An 18,638-nucleotide genomic window follows, 5' to 3' on the forward strand; every position below is an offset into this window, starting at 1 on the left:
GTATAGTCATCGACAAAACACTATGAGTACAGCAGTACCAATGGGAGAGCAGTAAGAAGGAAAAGAAAGAAAAAGAAGAGGGTAGAGGTGACAAAAAAGGAAGCTGACAAAAAGCAAAGACAGAGAAAAGATAACAGGAGGGAGAGCAAGAGGGGGTAGAGGGCTCCAGCGGTCTCACCTCGGCTAAATGGTAACATGAACGTAGGCCGCCCAGGGTTCCCAGATCCGTTCAAATTTTGTTCTGGAGTCATCAAGAATACTATACATCTTCTCCTGCGCCATTATCCATGAGATCTTGCGCTTAGCTAAATAGAGCGGAACAGAAGGTTTTTTCCATTGCCTGGCTATCGCCATTTTGGCACCGAGGAAAATGTAGAAAACGAGGGCCTGAGTGTGTTTGGGAACATTAGGAATGCGCTGACCTAAGAGAGCATGCGTAGGGGACGGGTGTACTATAAGACCAGTAATTCGCCTTATTATACTATAAATGCGCCCCCAAAACGAACGCAGTTTGGGGCATTCCCAAAAAATGTGTAGAATAGTACCCATCAGGTTGCAGTCACGAAAGCAGGTGGGTTGTATGGAGGGATAGATGGTGGCCAGCCTAGCGGGCACCATATACCACCTCATGAGCACTTTTAGGTTAGCTTCCATGAGACCAACATTGTGAATACCCCGGAAAGAACGCCCAACACATGCGTGCCAGTCAGGTAGGTTCCAGTCTATATTGAGGTCCTGTTCCCATTTGAGCATGTAGGCTGGTTTATATTGGGTGTCGTTTAGAAGTGCGTAAATGAGGGAGATACCCCCCTTAACATCAGTAATTTGGGCACACCATTGTTCATAAAGCGATGCCCGAAGGGGAGCAGGAGATTTGGACTTGATGGAGTTAATAAAGTGTGAAATTTGAGTCAGACGGAACCTCTCTACAGGCGGCATCCCCAACTTGGAAGTACAATGTGATAAGGTTATAGGACCAGAGCTATCTACAAAGTGTCCGATTCTATACATGCCTTTGTCAGTCCACCATTTAAATGCCCCTATGTTTTCCCCAGGAGGGAAGGCCGGGTTATGGAATAAGTGAGTGAGTGGAGCCCAATGTGAAGTCACTTTATGCGATTTATGTATGCGATCACAAATGGAGAAAGAATGTGATAGGGTAGGAGATAATACTGGGGGGCGGGAGGAGGCTGGGCACCACAGTAAGTAATCGATAGTGTGTCGGGGGACAGCCTGACGTTCTATATGGCACCAGTCGGGCTTTCCACCCCTGGAGTAGATAACGGAGAACTGTGTTAGTTGAGCTGCTAGATAGTAATTCCAGAGGTCCGGGACACCCAATCCCCCCTGTCTCCTGGAGCGTAGAAGTGTATGTTTGTTAATTCTATGTCCCTTCCGTCCCCAGATAAATTTAAAGATGTGGCCTTGTAAACTCTGAACGTGGGATTTACGCACAGGGATCGGGAGAGATCGGAATAAATAGAGAATACGCGGTAAAAGAGTCATTTTAACAGCATTGACTTTCCCTAACCAGGAGATGCGATAGCGAGACCAATCCGAGAGATCCCGCTTCAGTCGTCGGAACATGGGCGGGTAATTGGATGGGTAGAGTTTGTCTATAGTAGGGGTTAACGACACCCCTAGGTAGGGGATGAAATCCGAGTGCCAGGAGAAAGGGAAGTGGTCCTTCAGCCGATCCACAAGGGAAGAGGAGAGGTTTAAATTAAGGGCAAGAGATTTGGACATGTTTACTCGTAAACCTGAGGCTGCCCCAAAGGCATCTAGGAGGGAGACGATATTGGGGAGAGAGATCAATGGGGAGGTGACAAAAAGCATAATGTCGTCTGCAAACAGCGCGCATTTGTGGGTTGCGGGTCCGCATTGTATGCCATGAATATCCGGATGAAGGCGGATGGCTGTTGCCAAGGATTCAAGAGCCACCGCAAATAGGAGCGGAGAAAGGGGGCATCCCTGTCTCGTGCCTCTCCGGATGGGTATGTTCGCCGAGTAGTAACCCTGCATCCGAACCTGAGCCACTGGGTGAGAGTAAAGGGCCTGAAGAGTGGTGAGGAAAGAGCAAAGCCCCAACATTCTAGAGTGCGGAAGAGGAACGGCCAAGAGAGGGAGTCAAAGGCCTTTTGTAGATCTAGGGACAGAAGAAAACCATGTTGGGGAGGGCCACCATCCCACCCAGAGTTTAACAGAGAGATGACATCAATCACCCTCCTTACCTGGTCAGGTCCCTGCCTACCTGGAATGAACCCCACCTGATAAGGTCTCGTTCTTTAAGGGACCAATTGGTTCATAGTCATTATGCTCCTTCAAACAAATCCAAAAAAACACTCACAGGCACATATTCCTGCAGAAAATTTCTGTAATTTCTGCAGATATCTACCTAATGTAAGTGAAATCATTCTCCCTAATGGAAAATTGTATAGACCGAATTTCTATGCGAATTGTCAAACAGTAGGAATTGTCTATATAATGTATTGTAGTTGTAAAGCCTTTTATATAGGTAAAACAAAAAGGCCTTTCTTTAATCGAATTCGTGACCATGTCAAACTTGTCAAAAACAAAAAGTTCGTAAGTCCCATTAGTCGACACATGGGTTTATATCATGGCTTTGATGATAGGATGATGACTTTTTTTGCCTTGGAACACATCCCACTGAATGAAAGAGGTGGAAGTGTAGACAGAAACCTATTGCAACGTGAAAACAAGTGGATATTTAACCTATCAGCTACTCAGTATCCAGGTATAAATGAATCCATTAGTTTCAAACCCTTTCTAGGCTAAATAATGTCATTTGTATTTATTGCTGATTCAGCACAGGATTTCTGTAGCTGGTCAGCATTTTGGATCTTGTACTTTTGCTACAAAGTCCTCCCCTTTTAGGTGCCTTTATTGGCACATCCTATATATTTTGGCAAAATTGCCTACATGTGTTTATTTCTGTGGATGTGGTTAAATTACCGTTTAAAGAACAAGAATATTCTGTGAATTGTTCATCATATATTTTTTCCTGACCCCCGCCGGTACGTGGATGCGATTGTAGGTGGCACACCCCAGGGCAGGCACATTGGGGATTTTTTGGATTCGAGCCTATTTTCAGCCTCTATTATGGTTGCCCATATGGGCACTCGCGGTGCCCTACATTTATTTTCCAGGAAAAATGGTCCAACCTGGTTAGTAGCAGCACCGCTTTAAAACGCCCAGTTGTCCTTTTATGGAGCTTTCACTAACATCTCTTTTCTATTTAATTGTCAACTGTATCACTATACTGGTTTATCTATTAGATGGGGTAATTTTCTCTTTTTTATGACCCTTTTGTGTCTTTGGATTCTTTCCCCATTGTATAGGCATTGCGGATATATTTCCTTGAAATCCGGTCTTCGGCGATGCTGTCAGTTTCATTTTGGATCCCTTTTTAGATTGCCTCTCGGCAACCTGTTACCTCCTCTGCTTACATTCATGTCCTGACCGGATGTTGTCATCCCGACCTTCCGGTTCCGGCGGAATCACGTGATGCGGTCGCGTCTTAATGACGCACTTCCTTCTCGGCCTCCATTGGACCACTGGGCGTACCTCGCTCTCACTCCCTCGGTGACGTCAGACGCCGAGGGAGTGGAGGGGGTGTATAAATGCCGGCGCCACATGGTCAGTATTACACTAGACCACCGGATGTGGATGCGATTGTAGGTGGCACACCCCGGGGCAGGCACATTGGGGATTTTTTGGATTCGAGCCTATTTTCAGCCTCTATTATGGTTGCCCATATGGGCACTCGCGGTGCCCTACATTTATTTTCCAGGAAAAATGGCCCAACCTGGTTAGTAGCAGCACCGCTTTAAAACGCCCAGTTGTCCTTTTATGGAGCTTTCACTAACATCTCTTTTCTATTTAATTGTCATCTGTATCACTATACTGATTTATCTATTAGATGGGGTAATTTTCTCTTTTTTATGACCCTTTTGTGTCTTTGGATTCTTTCCCCATTGTATAGGCATTGCGGATATATTTCCTTGAAATCCGGTCTTCGGCGATGCTGTCAGTTTCATTTTGGATCCCTTTTTAGATTGCCTCTCGGCAACCTGTTACCTCCTCTGCTTACATTCATGTCCTGACCGGATGTTGTCATCCCCGACCTTCCGGTTCCGGCGGAATCACGTGATGCGGTCGCGTCTTAATGACGCACTTCCTTCTCGGCCTCCATTGGACCACTGGGCGTACCTCGCTCTCACTCCCTCGGTGACGTCAGACGCCGAGGGAGTGGAGGGGGTGTATAAATGCCGGCGCCACATGGTCAGTATTACACTAGACCACCGGGGAACGATACATGATCTTTGAGACCATTTGCAGTAAATGAAATCTTTTAAACCCTGCTTCTCTCCTTATATCTTTGGTAGATTCCAACGCTGATGATGATCTTCTATGCCTTTTTCTCTTTCTTCCCGTGCAGTCTCCTTCATTTTTGTGTACTATTGGAAAATTTGTTGAATTGAAATGGCGGTGAACTTTTGAATACTGCATGACAATTTAGGTGCTGAATCTTGTCAATTTTGGGTAAGTATTCATACCCTCAAAATTTGACAGACCCTTATTATATTTATTACTATCTTCAACAAATTCCATTTCCTTTTGTTTCAAGGGATACCTCCCATTTGGGGGATATTAAGGGGACTTCATTTTCCCTTCCTGTCTTTGTTTCATTGAGGTACCTAGGGATTCAACTGCACATTTATTCATAATCAGGTGACTATTTTGGTAACTTTTTCTACCTGATATTTAGCCTCATACCAATTGGAGAGATAGCAATTGTGGGTTGAAATGTATTTCTATGCTCTGGTTTTATTATCTCTATCTATCATCTCTAGCCTGGCTGTCACCCTCTCTATGGGTCAACTCTAGGAGTCTGAGGGTCTCGGCTCCCCTCCCCCTCTGTGCTTGCTTTGGTGGCGTCACCTCTATTACCTCCACCTTCGGCATAAGAAAGGGCTCAGGTCATCTTAAGGTACTTCATTGGTATCATTGTCTTTATAATTATGTAAATCAATTGGGCACTCAATATTAGGACCATTGAGATAAGCCCTATATACATACACATGTCATGTTTTTTATGTCTTTTCCCTTTGTTACCTAGAAATGTTCACTCTCGAGAAATGTCTATGAAAACTCCTGAAGAAGCTATTATGAAGATGGCAAAACATGTAGAGTTGATATTTTCGAGTGCATTTTCTTGATTTTATCATTTTATATTGATGTATTGTCTTGTCCTCACTTTCTATGTGTAATAAAATGTACAATTTTTGAGAATTCAGATTTTTCTCCATCATTTAGCACCGTTAAAGTCCCACTTGCCCCCCTCTATTGTAGTTATTCTATTTTGTATTTTAATTGTATGGATGATTTATTAGAGTTTAGTTTTAATTTAATTGATTTGGTGCAAATGGCTGTTATTGGTAATTTTGTTGTGTCTTTGTGTCTTGTTCTGTTCATTGTTGTGACCTTGTGGTGTTTTTGTTGAGTGTGGCATGTGTCACGATAATTTCCCTTTAGGATTAATAAAGTATTCTGAATCTGAAACTTACAAAATGCCATTACACATTGTGCTCTTTTAATAATTAAAAACTGCGTAAAGGAGATAACATATGGTAAATGAAAATAATAATTATTAAAACAAATATGCCAAAAGGGGGATAAAAGATACTTGGCCAGAGAGTGCTTATGAGCCTTGATCTTAGACGGTACCTTCCTGCATACCGTATTGTATTGTAATTAAAGTCATATTTTCTCCTCGCTTTATATTTGCAGAACCTTTCCGTAAAGGAAGTAATATGACAAAATTGTATTGATATCCTACCTTACACAATTGGCAAGAGCCAATCAGAACTGTCATATACTGCATATACTGCATATGAGTTATGCATGAGCAACTGGAATGCTTCCAGACCCCCATACTTTATTCCCAGAAGTGAGCCATAAAAGAAATTCTGCTACAGAATCAGTCTTTTTCTAAAAGAATAGCAAAAACTATGGCTACACTAAGATAATAATTCCTGCCATCAACAATAAAGATGCACCCACAGTGCAATAGTGTTACGAAAATACCCCTTCTGCTTTCCGCTAAGAAGTGAAAAATCTCCTTAATAAATGCTGGTGAAAAAAACACCCAGGAAGTTCCCTAGGCCATGTCATTTGCTTTAGTGAAAAAATTAAAATGTCTCGCTGTGCATTGTGTACAAATATTCATATGGGGATTTACTAAAATTGGAGCGTGCAAAATTTGGTGCAGCTGTGCAAAGAAACCAATCAGCTTTCAGGTTTTATTGTTAAAACTTAATTGAACAAGCTGAAGTTAGAAGCTGATTGGTTACCATGCACAGCTGCACCAGATTCTGAGTGCTCCAGTTTTAGTAAATCCCCTTTAAAGAGTCAGTTACTTCTTGCACTGTAAGTGCATCTTCTGCTTACAAGTATGAATAAAGCTAACAAAAACTTTTTTAGCAGTTCTGATCTGCAGTATCTAATCACAACACTGCTGCATGATATGTATCTTTTTGGTTATATCTATTGTCTGGCCTTTTTAAAAATTTAAGGTTCAGAAAGTAGCAAGAAACCTTTAAAACTGCATACTCTATAATATTTAGAAGTAACAGCAAAAATGAAATGAATCTTTAATATTATACAGAAGCTTCTGAAAGAATTCACATTATCAGCTAATGATGAAGACGATGATGATGATGATGAAGACAATAAAAGTAGAATCATGAAACAGAAGATAGCTTCCCTGAAAAGGCTTGTAGTGTATGTGCCTAGTACTCTGTTATACGGAGGAATAGAGATTCTGGAAATGCCAGGGACCAATGACAGTGATCCACTGGCAATGAGTTTTATACAGGATGCCCTTGACGAAGTGAGTATTAATTCTAAATTGTGTTATGGATTCATACACAACAAATGATGTTGACCCTGCCAAATGCACATTAAGGGGGTTTTCAGTTTAACCACTTGCCAACTGCTGGCTCACAATGTACTGCGGCAAGCGGCTGCTGTAGGCAATGCAATGTACCCGCACATTGCTCCCTAATTACGGGTTTAGCGCTCGCACATGTGCACCTCCAGCCCAGCACGTGCTGTGGATGTACACAGCAGGAGCCTGTTATCAAGTCCTGGCCAAACATTTATGGCAAGGATCTGCTGTGTGTTATCACAGTCCACAGCTGTGTTGGTAAACAACACAGAGCTCTGTACAGAGGGAGCGATCTGTCCGTTTCTCATCCCTGCGAAGCAGGGATGAAAGACTGAGATTTTTAATAGTAAAAGCAGCACACTTTACACATAGTTAGAAACACATTTAACCCCTTGATCACCCTAGATGTTAACCCCTTTCCAGCTAGTGCCATTAGTACAGTGACCGTGTATAGTATTATTACTGATCACTGTATATCACCTACCTGGTGAAGACTGGAATGTTTTGGAGGCCTCTCTTGCTCCTCCCGCCTAGCACTCCTGTAGGTGGGAACAAAGAGTGCAAGGACAAGGAGTGGTACCAGTGCCGTAGCAGCTAGCTGGTGATGTTCACTCTATAGGTGGGTACAGCTGGTAGTCGCAGTCTTTGGAACTGGATGCAGTAGCAGCTTGGCACCAGAGTGTGGGACGGGAAAAGAACTGGGAGACAAGCAGCAGTCAGCGGCAACCAGGCAGTGAGGTACTGAATCAGCAAGCAAGCAAGTTCAGAAGACAGGCCAAGGTCGTTAACAGCCGGGCAGTGCAGTACAAGGTCAGCAGGCAGATCAGGTTCATTAAGCAAGCCAAGTTCGGAGTAGTAGGTAACAGAGCTGGAGCACGGGCAGAGGCAAAGTCTGAAGGCAATCTGGGTCATACATGGGTAGGCAGGAACAACAGATCAGGTCTCAGGAACACAGGAACAAGCTGACGACCATTCAGCAACTGCTCACAGTAATAGAGCAGTTTGAATAGGCCACTAGGCGCCAAGTGCTAAATGGTATGTGTGAGATGAACTGGTAATGCAGAAACATTGGTGACATTGGTCCTTTGCTTATAAATCTGTCGAAAAGATTTTGGTAGCCGAACATTATGTTGTTTACCGGGCACTCGAGTTCGGCACATTGCGGATCTGGCAGATAGATTATTGTGCGGGGCTGGGGATGACCCAGCGGTCATGGTGCATGTGGGCACTAATGACAAAGTAAAAGGAAGGTGGAGGATCCTAAAGAACGATTTCAGGGACTTAGGTAATAGATTAAGGAATAGGACCTCCAAGGTGGTTTTCTCTGAAATACTGCCTGTACCTCGAGCCACACAAGGGAGGCAGAAGGAGATTAGGGAACTTAACCACTTCCATACAGAGCAGTTAGACCCCCTTCCTTCCCAGACCAATTTTCAGCTTTCAGCACTCTCACACTTTGAATGACAATTGCACAGTCATGCTACACTGTAACCAAACAAAATTTTTATCATTTTTTTCACACAAATAGAGCTTTCTTTTGGTGGTATTTGATCACAACTGGGTTTTTTTTTCTTCGTGATATAAGCAAAAAAAGAGCAAAAAATTTGAAAAAAAAACACTTTTTTTTAGTTTCTATTATACAATTTTGCAAAAAATTAATTTTTCTTCATAAATTTGGGCCAAAATTTATACTGCTACATATCTCTGGGAAAATTAACCCAAATTAGTGTATATTATTTAGTCTGTGTGAAATTTATTGAGTCTAGAAGCTATGGTACCAATTACTGAAAATTTATCACACCAGATGTACTGATGGCCTATCTCCTTTCTTGAGGCCCTGGAATTTCAGGACAGTACAAATACCCCCCAAATGACCCCTTTTTGTAAAGTAGACAGTCCAAGGTATTTAGTAAGAGGCATGGTGAGTTTTTTGAAGTTATAATTTTTTCCCACAATTCTTGGAAAAATGAAGAAAAAAATGTTTTTTTCTTTTTTTTCCCAAAACGTTGTCAATTTATAAGCTATTTCTAACACATAGCATGTACACAGCAAAAATGACACCCCAAAATTCATTCTGCTACTCCTTCTGAGTATGGTGATACCACATGTGTGAGACTTTTACACAGCCTGGCCACAAAAAGAGACTCCACGTCCAAGTAGCACCATAAGGCATTTTAGGAGCATAAATACACATAAAACTTTCTTACTACCTATCACATTTTTCAAGGCCCTAGAGCACCAATACAATGGAAAAGTCCACAAAATGACCCCATTTTGGAAAGCAAACACTCCAACGTATATTCTATGAGGCAAATGGGTCCTTTGAACATGTCATTTTTTTCCACAAGTTTTTGGAAAATGTGGGAAAAAAATAAAAACTTTTTTTTTTTTACACAAATTTGTCAATTTATAGGATATTCCTAGCACATAGCATGTACACAGCAAAAATGACACCCAAAATACATTCTGCCACTCCTCCTGAGTATGGCAATACCACATGTGTGAGACTTTTTCACAGCCTAGCCATATAGAGGGGCCCAACATCCAAGGAGCATCATCATGCATCCTAGCCACTTGCCTAGGCCTATTTTTGACATTTGGTGTTTACAAGCTAAAATCAGTTGTTTTGCTAGAAAACTGCTTAGAACCCCCAAACATTATATTTTTTTTTTTAGCAGAGACCCTAGAGATTAAAATGGAGATTATTGCAATATTTTTATCACACCGTATTTGCGCAGCGGTCTTCCAAACGCAATTTTTTTGGAAAAAATTCACTTTTTTTAATTAAAAAATAAGAAACCAGTAAAGTTAGCCCAATTTTTTTCCATAATGTGAAAGATAATATTACTCCGAGTAAATAGATACCCAACATGTCATGTTTCAAAATTGCGCACGCTCACGGAATGGCGACAAACTTTGGTACTTAAAAATCCCCATAGGCGACAATTTAAAAATTTCTACAGGTTGCCATCTTTGAGTTACAGAGGAGGTCTAGGGCTCAAATTATTCCCCTTGCTCTAACGATCGTGGCGATACCTCACATGTGTGGTTTAAACACCGTTTACATATGTATGCGTCGCTTCTGCGCGCGAGCTAACGGGGACAGGGCGCTTTAATTTTTTTTTTTTTTTTTACTATTTATTTTATTTATTATTTTTTATTTTTACACTGTTTAACAAAAAAAAAAATGGATCATTTTTATTTCTATTACAAGAAATGTAAACATTACTTGTAATAGAAAAAGGCATGACAGGACCTCTTTTTTGTGAGATCTGGGGTCAAAAAGTCCTCAGATCTCACAAGTACACTAAAAGATAGAAAAAAAAAAAAAATTATTATATAAAATGAAAAAAAAAAAAAAGGACCTTTAAACCGGTTGCTAGGCAACAACATTTTCCGTAGCTCCGGCCCTCCAAGACCATAGAGTCAAGTGAGGGCAAGCTTGCCCTCACTCGACATCCTGTCTATGAGGATCCGGGACCGGATCGTTTTCCCCGCTGCCAACGGGTCCGGTAAGCGGAGAAAAGGACCGGACGCGGCGGGAGGGGGGGCACCTCTTCCGCCATCCCGGAAGGGTGATCCCACGGCGAATCCGCCGCTGGGACCACCCTTATCGGAAAGCCAACCGTCCACCGTTTAAAAAAATACCAGGGTTATGGTAGCTATCTGCTGCCATAACACCGGTATTTAGGTTTAAACGGAGGACGTATATAAACCTTTTTGGACTTGGACATGGTGGCTGTATGAAGGGTGACAGGTACTCGGGTACTTTGTTGGGCAGGTGACAGGCAGGTGACAGGTACTCTGGTACTGATGAGCAGGTGGCAGGTACTCGGGTACTCCGATAGGCAGGTGACAGGTACTCGGGTACTCTGATGGGCAGGTGACAGGCAGGTGATAGGTACTGATGAGTAGTACTGATACTGATAGGTGATACTGTACTGATGGGTACTGATGATCAGTACTGATACGTGATAGGTACTGATGAGTACTGATGAGTAGTGATGGGTACTGATGAGCAGGCGGCAAGTACTCGGGTACTTCAGGCGTCAGGTACTCTGATGAGCAGGTGGAAGGTACTTGGGTACTCTGATGGGTAGGTGACAGGTACTCGGGTACTCTGATGGGTAGGTGACAGGTACTCAGGTACTCTGATGACGGGTACTCCGTTGACAGGTACTCAAAGTACCCGAGTACCTGTCATCAGAGTACCCGAGTACCTGTCATCAGAGTACCCGAGTATCCGTCATCAGAGTATCCGAATACCCATCATCAGAGTACCCGAGTACCTGTCATCAGAGTACCTGCGTACCCGTCATCAGAGTACCTGCGTACCTGTCATCAGAGTATCTGAGTACCTGTCATCAGAGTACCCAAGTACCTGTCATCAGAGTACCCGAGTACCTGTCATCAGAGTACCCGAGTACCTGTCATCAGAGTACCTGATGGGCTGGTGACAGGTACTCAGGTACTTTGATAGGCTAGTGACAGGTGCTCTTTATTGGGGGGGGGGGCAATCAGTGTGTTTAGCGTGCACTGTAATCAGTAACTAGCTGTTACCACACTCTCTTCCTCACACAGGATCAGTGTGTGAGGAGGAGAACACGGTGACAGCTAGTTACCGTGTTCTCTGTTGACATTTGTGACCGGCTGTGATTGGACACAGCCGGTCACGTGGTAAAGAGCCAATTTCATTGGCTCTTTACCTAGATCGGGGATTGACTCTGTCCGAGGGACGAGCCTCATCCCTGATCGCTGCGCTGCGCGCCCCCGGGGGCGCGCAGTAGCAGCTAGAGCGGGCGGACGTCATATGACGGCCGCCCGGATCCGTACAACCACTATGCCGACGTCATATTACTATGACTCGGTATGGAAGTGGTTAACAAGTGGCTGAGGAATTGGTGTAGGAAGGAGGGGTTTGGGTTCCTGGAGAACTGGGCTGACTTCTCAGTCGGCTACCGGCTCTTTAGTAAGGATGGGCTGCACCTTAATGGGGATGGTACAGCTCTTTTAGGGAGAAAGATGGCCACCAAGTTGGAGGGGCTTTTAAACTAGGAGACGGGGGGAGGGCTCAGAAGTAGAGTCAGGAGGGAGGGAGCAAAGGACTGAAGGCAGTTGTAGAGTCAGCAGCGACAGTAGTTCCATAACGTCAATTGGTAGGTCTGTGCGGAAAACCTCAGACCAAACAGTAATAAACATAATCACCAATCACGATTAACTTCCATAAAACTAAGAAGGGTATATGCTAATGCCAGGAGCCTAGCTAATAAAATGGATGAGTTGGAAATGTTAGTACATGAGGAGGACATAGACCTTGTGGGAATAATGGAGACTTGGTTCGACCCCGCACATGACTGGCTGGCAAATATCCAAGGGTATTCGGTGTACCGGAAGGACAGGGTAGGAAAAAGAGGGGGAGGGGTATGTCTCTATGTCAAGAACAATGTAAGGGTGATAGAGAGGAGTGACATTACGAAAGGGATGAGTATGGATTTAGAATCTGTGTGGGTAGAACTCCATAGGGAAGGAGAAAAGGGAAAAGTAATTGTGGGGGTTTGCTATAGGCCACCTAACCAAGGGGAGGAGGTAGAGCTGGAATTTTTAGCACTATTGGGTAAAGTGGCAAAACTGGGATCAGTCATCATATTGGGGGACTTCAATTATCCCGACATTGACTGGGAGGAGGGGACTGCACACTCACAGAAGGCCCGTCTATTCACGGAAACCTTACAGGATAATTACATGTCACAGTTGGTGGATTCTCCGACTAGAGAAAACGCAGTCCTGGATCTATTAATCACTAATGACCCAGACCTAATCTCGGAGGTAGGAGTCCAGGACTACCTGGGCTCTAGTGATCACAGGATGATCACATTTAGTGTAAATAACAATATAACAAGGCAAGTGGGGAACATAAGAACCCTAAACTTCAGAAGGGCAAACTTTCCAAAATTGTTCTCATTGATGGAAAGGGTAAACTGGGACCAAACCCTGGAATCACTGACCACAGAGGAAAAATGGGAATGCTTTAGGAACATATTAAGCAAATGCATCTTGCAGTGCATTCCTATGGGAAATAAATTTAGAAGAGACAAAGCCAAACCTGGCTGGCTAAACTGTAGCGTTAAAAAACTTATTAGGGGAAAAAAATTGGCCTTCAACAAATATAAATCAGAAGGCACAGTATCGGCTTTCGAGCAATACAAGGAGGCAAATAAGAAAAGTAAACACGAAATCAAGATGGCTAAAATCAACTCTGAGAGACAAATAGCGGAGGATAGTAAAAAAAAACCCAAAGAAATTCTTTAAATATATCAACAGCAAAAAAACTAGGGCAGAGCATATTGCACACATAATTAACGATGATGGGAGGATGGTTACAGAGGACACTGAAAAAGCAACCGTACTGAATGCTTTTTTCTTGTCAGTCTTTACACAGGAAATGGGGGGGTACACTGACCATGACTGTATGGTTAGTAGTAATACACAGGACTTGCCACTATGGTTAACAGAGGGTGAAATCAGGGAAAGGCCAGATAAACTTAACACAAACAAATCACCAGTCCCGGATGGCGTACATCCGAGAGTACTCAAGGAACTCAGTAAGGTTATATCTAGACCACTGTTCCTGATCTTTGCTGACAGTATTAGGACAGGAGATGTACCAGGGGATTGGAGGAAAGCTAACATGATTCCGATATTCAAAAAGGGACAGAGGCATATCCCGGGAAATTATAGGCCTGTCAGTTTGACATCGATAGTATGTAAACTTCTGGAGGGGATGATAAGGGACTATATCGTAGAGTTTGCTAAAGACAACAACATCATAAGCAGTAATCAGCACGGGTTTACAAATGGGCGTTCTTGTCAAATCAATCTCTTAACATTCTATGAGGAGGTGAGCTGTGAGCTAGATAGGGGCAGACCAGTGGATGTGGTGTACTTGGATTTCGCTAAGGCGTTTGATACAGTTCCCCACAAGCGCTTAATTTATAAAATAAGGTCTGCAGGTATCGACAGCAGGGTTTGCTCTTGGATACGGAACTGGCTAAAAGGGCGTGTCCAAAGGGTGGTAATAAACAGCGCATACTCAGACTGGTCTGAGGTGGTAAGCGGGGTCCCCCAAGGCTCAGTCCTGGGACCAACCTTGTTCAATTGTCAAGCGGCAGCTGCCAAAGCCAGCAGAATATTAGCATGCATAAAGAAAGGGATGTATTCCAGAGATAAGACTATAATCCTTCCACTTTATAAAACTCTGGTCCGACCGCATCTGGAGTATTCTGTTCAGTTCTGGTCGCCAGTCTTCAGGAGGGATGTGTTGGAGCTGGAGAGAGTCCAGAGAAGGGCAACTAAACTGATTAGGGGATTGGAGGACCTTAATTATGAAGAGCATCTGCAATCGCTTGATTTATTCTCCCTGGAGAAGAGACGCCTGAGGGGGGACTGTGACAGGAGTCACTTTGGGCATGAGGGTTGTGGACCCCAAATTTCTTTAAAGAGGCTGGGAGACACCATGTCCAGCCTTGTGTGGTTTTCTTATGTTTAAGTCACCCTGCATCTTTTATGGATGCAGGGTGACCGGGAGGGTGGTGTACACTGAGAATATGGTTTGGACTATTTAAAATGGGACAATATATGCATTACCCATTATCTCTCAGGAAATATGGAGATCTACCTTATTCCTGTACACTGTAAGGCACAGGAAGTACAACGCCTAATTTGGGAGTCCAGGAAATAGGAGAGACACCGTGTCTGCTAATCCATGCGTATTAGCTGCAGAGAGAGGGGGGAATTGTTTCCAGCAGCCCCTCCTAAAGAATGTGCTTTTGTCTAAAATAGGACAGTATGTTAATTGGCTCTGAGTCTATTGATAAGCATGTTAATGAGCTCACCTGGCTGTCTACTATGGGAGGTAATTACACAGTCATTGTTCATGTGGTATTCTCAAAGTATATATAAATGCTGTGTTTCTTTCATTAAAAGAGAAGAGAGTTACTCTTGATCGAACCTCACTACAGAGCCTTGTCTCGTACTTGGGGGGGAATTATTGATGTGCTTCATGTATGGCGGATTGGAGTGGTCGATAGCTGTCCGGGTGTTCGGGAGTGGATTATCCTAGACGACTGTAACCCCTTTCATACTTTGGGGTGTCATAACAGGGACATGATAGCAATTTATAAATATCTCAATGGGGATCTCAGCTTAGAAAAAAAGCTATTCAGTCGAAGGGATTGCATGAGGACTCGAGGGCATACAATGCGATTAGAGGAGAAGCGTTTTAACCTCAGGCAACGTGGGGGGTTCTTTACTGTTAGGGCTACAAGATTGTGGAATTCTCTACCACAAGAGGTGGTTTCTGCGGGAAGTATGGTGGCTTTCAAAAGACTCTTAGACGTACATCTCAAGGATCAGAACATTCAGGGCTATGTGAGATGATTACAGCCACACACACCTACACAGGTTGAACTGGATGGACTATTGTCTTTATTCAACCTCACCTACTATATATATATAAATATTAGCACGTGTACAATGTGCACAAGCATGGACATAAGTCTGTACTGGCCTTTTGGTGGTGGAAATCCGTTTTACCTTACACTGTATAATGATGGTATGATGGTGATTACAGTGACAGTTAGTCAGTTCACTCCAGCATCAGTTAGTGTCAGATTGCTCAGCGCAGTCCCATTTTATGTCGCTAATCATCATTAGTAGTGTAGCACAATTCCCAGACGTTTTGCTGGATATGGGTCCCCCTGGGTTACTGCTAGCAACAACAGCACATTTAAGCATGTTTCTCCAAGTGTGAGCACTGAGACAATGACCTATCCAGTATCTTTGGGTTTTTGTATTTATTTGGTAACTTGGATAGGAGAAGGAATGAGTGGGTTATTCCTTGAACTGAACTATGCACATTAAAAGGAGACACTCGAACAATACTGTTTGGCGCTGACTTGACGCTGGTTAATGCTGGCCAAATGCCTGTTAATGCTGAACTGACTTGAGACTGTAGGGAAGTAGTCTATTTAGGCTACCTATAGCGCTTGCTCCAAAATGATATATCTTAGTGATAAATATCTGTGACTAGTGAACGATAAATAAACCAATATAGAATTAATATTAAATTAATACTCCTCTATTGATATAATAAATATTGATACAGCAATAAATACCAATAAATAGTGATATGCGTAAATTGTGATTCATATAATAAAGTCCATAACAAGTGACTGTAGTGAAAAATTCAAATAAAAGTTCAAATGAATAGTGAGTCTGTTGTGCAAATAATGCTTATTCACAAAAAGTGCAGGTGCTCAGCGTGGAAATTTCAGATTCCCTCTGTGATATCAGTGCAGCTCTGGTTCCTTTTCCACCGTGATAAATGGTAAGAGTGGATCACTTACCAAATGATGTGGGTCATGTATGCCTTATAGCATCAAGACCAACCAGGCATAGATAGCCTCCAGGCTAAATTGGGGTCTCCTCGTGGCTCACTTTGGGTAGATAGGATGGCGGGCTCCCCCTCTCTCTCCTCTCACCTCAGGCCAATAGGAAGGAAGACAAAAAAGTGCTCTGGATAGTGTAGTATTTTTAAAATTCAAATTTTATTCCCAAATAGTGGGTAAAAAACATTATGGCAATGATACAAAAAGTAGCTAGCCAAATTGATAAGTTAATTCAAGTAAAAAGACCACTAACAGCCGCTTGTGATCGTGTGTATCAGCGCAAGCTGTATACAGGGTGGCGAGCGGGAGAACTTCCGGCTTGCGCTCCACCTGCGTCACACGTCACGTACTCTGTGCGTTTTAAACTTACGCGTTTCGTCACATCCGGTGACGTCTTCGGAGATAGGAATGCACAGTGTCTCGTTCTCTTAAATACAATTGGTACCGCCCTTCACTCCGCCTAATTATCTTTACTCTGAAAGTGTATAGGAGTATAGGGAGTGTCCCCATTGATACCATTACGGGCTAAATAAAGTATTGTGTCACTTATTTAGCTGTATAAGAAGCAAAAAAACATATTAATCCCTAGTACCCAATCATTGTATATTGCATCGGTATATATAAAACCATATAAGTAGCGCCAAAATGCCTCCTCTGCGCTTTCACATTTCTTATATAGGAAAGGAGCGGGGCCACCTGGCTACATCACTTGGTGGCACAGCTCCCTTCTGATTTCATGCACTGGTGCATGCTGGGCTTTTGACATCAGAAGAGGGCGGTGCCACTGGGTGACGTAGCCAGATGGCCCCCTCCTTTACCTATATATAAAATGTAAAAGCCTAGAGCAGGCATTTGGTGGGAGGCCATCCCAAAAGGCACAGTGGGTATTTTTTTTTTTTTTTTTGAGTCAGCAAGCAGGATGATTGATGATGAATTTACATTGAGGGACAATATTTTTTGTCGAAAAACTTCTCTCTTGTTTTTAGTACTTTTTGTAAACTTTTTTTTTGAATGGCTAGAGGTACAATGTACCCGATACTCATTCACATGGGGGAGGACAGTATCTAGGGGTCCTGGATAAAGGGGGCTTCCAGTTTCTGATAAGCCCCCCCTGCCCTCAGACCCCCGTAACCACCGGCCACTGTTGTGGGGATGAGGCCCTTCTCCCCATCAACATGGGGACAAGGTGCTTTGGGGTTACATACATTCTACCATTTGTTTATGCGGATCGCTCTTCAGAGAGCAATGCCAGTGCGAATGAGCTCTTAGGTCCTGTTCACATTAGTGCGATCACAGAGATTGCATGTAATTCGGGGCGCACTGCTCCTAAATTACATGCGATCTCTGTGCAGTGCAAATTTCAGCCATACAGTTTGTATGGCTGAATTCGCACCGCATCCACACTAAACACGCACAGGACCCTTTTTTTATCTGCAGCAGAATCGGATCGCATGGTGGTTCACACTAATGCGATCCGATTCTGTGCGAACTTGCAGATCGCACTGCGATAGGCGATCTCAACTTGGGGTGTCGTTAACTTTTAATTGACACCCCCTGCATATCGCATATGGCAGTGTGAACTGCCAGAGGTGCGGATGCGATGCGGGATCACGCTGCATATTCGCAGCATTCCCGCATTGCAGAAGTGTGAACCGGGACTCAGAGCAGTTAGAGTTGAACTTTTGAATGGGTGAGGCTAGCCACAAGGGACAACACCAAAAGCATTGATTTGATTTACTACGTTAGAAAATACACTAAGTATATACAGTTAAAAACATGTTTTTGTGTAAGTGCAGAAACAAAGAAACAGGAAACTAATTTTAATGATTATTATTTTGATTTGCTTTTAGGTTGAAGTTGTGCTCCTCCTATCAGAGTTTGGGTTCCGTTTAGTTGGTCAAGAAGTGAGAGACTGTCTGACAAACAGCGGCTTTATCAAACACTGGATAAGGGACTCCAATGAATATAAACTGATGTTTGTTTCTTATCCAGAAAAGGTTTTACTTTAATTAATTATATTAGGAATCTAATAAAATAGTTATTGGGCAATGTTCTGTGGAATGGAGGTCGCATAGAAAAGCAAGATTGCTGCTAGGTTTCTAAATTTGTGATATTAATGATTAGTTTTTTTTTTTTGTTTTTTAATAATTTTAAATAATTAAATACTTACCTACTCTGTGCAATGGTTTTTCACAGAGCAGCCCCAATCTTCTTTTTCTTAG

General features: G+C 43.0%; 1 protein-coding gene across 1 annotated transcript in view; it reads left to right on the forward strand.

The window, feature by feature from the left end:
- Positions 1-18,638, forward strand: part of LOC309549493 (uncharacterized protein) — a gene marked incomplete at its 5' end in the record, with an annotated part of 245,888 nt that overhangs the window by 110,278 nt on the left and 116,972 nt on the right. Inside the window, 2 exons of the mRNA XM_082249823.1 lie at positions 6,689-6,913; positions 18,267-18,413. Of these exons, the coding sequence (XP_082105949.1) occupies positions 6,689-6,913; positions 18,267-18,413 (372 nt within the window). The remainder of the gene's footprint in view (positions 1-6,688; positions 6,914-18,266; positions 18,414-18,638) is intronic.

This window comes from Pelophylax lessonae, assembly GCF_965119305.1.
Source record: "Pelophylax lessonae genome assembly, chromosome: 1".
NCBI lineage: Eukaryota > Metazoa > Chordata > Amphibia > Anura > Ranidae > Pelophylax > Pelophylax lessonae.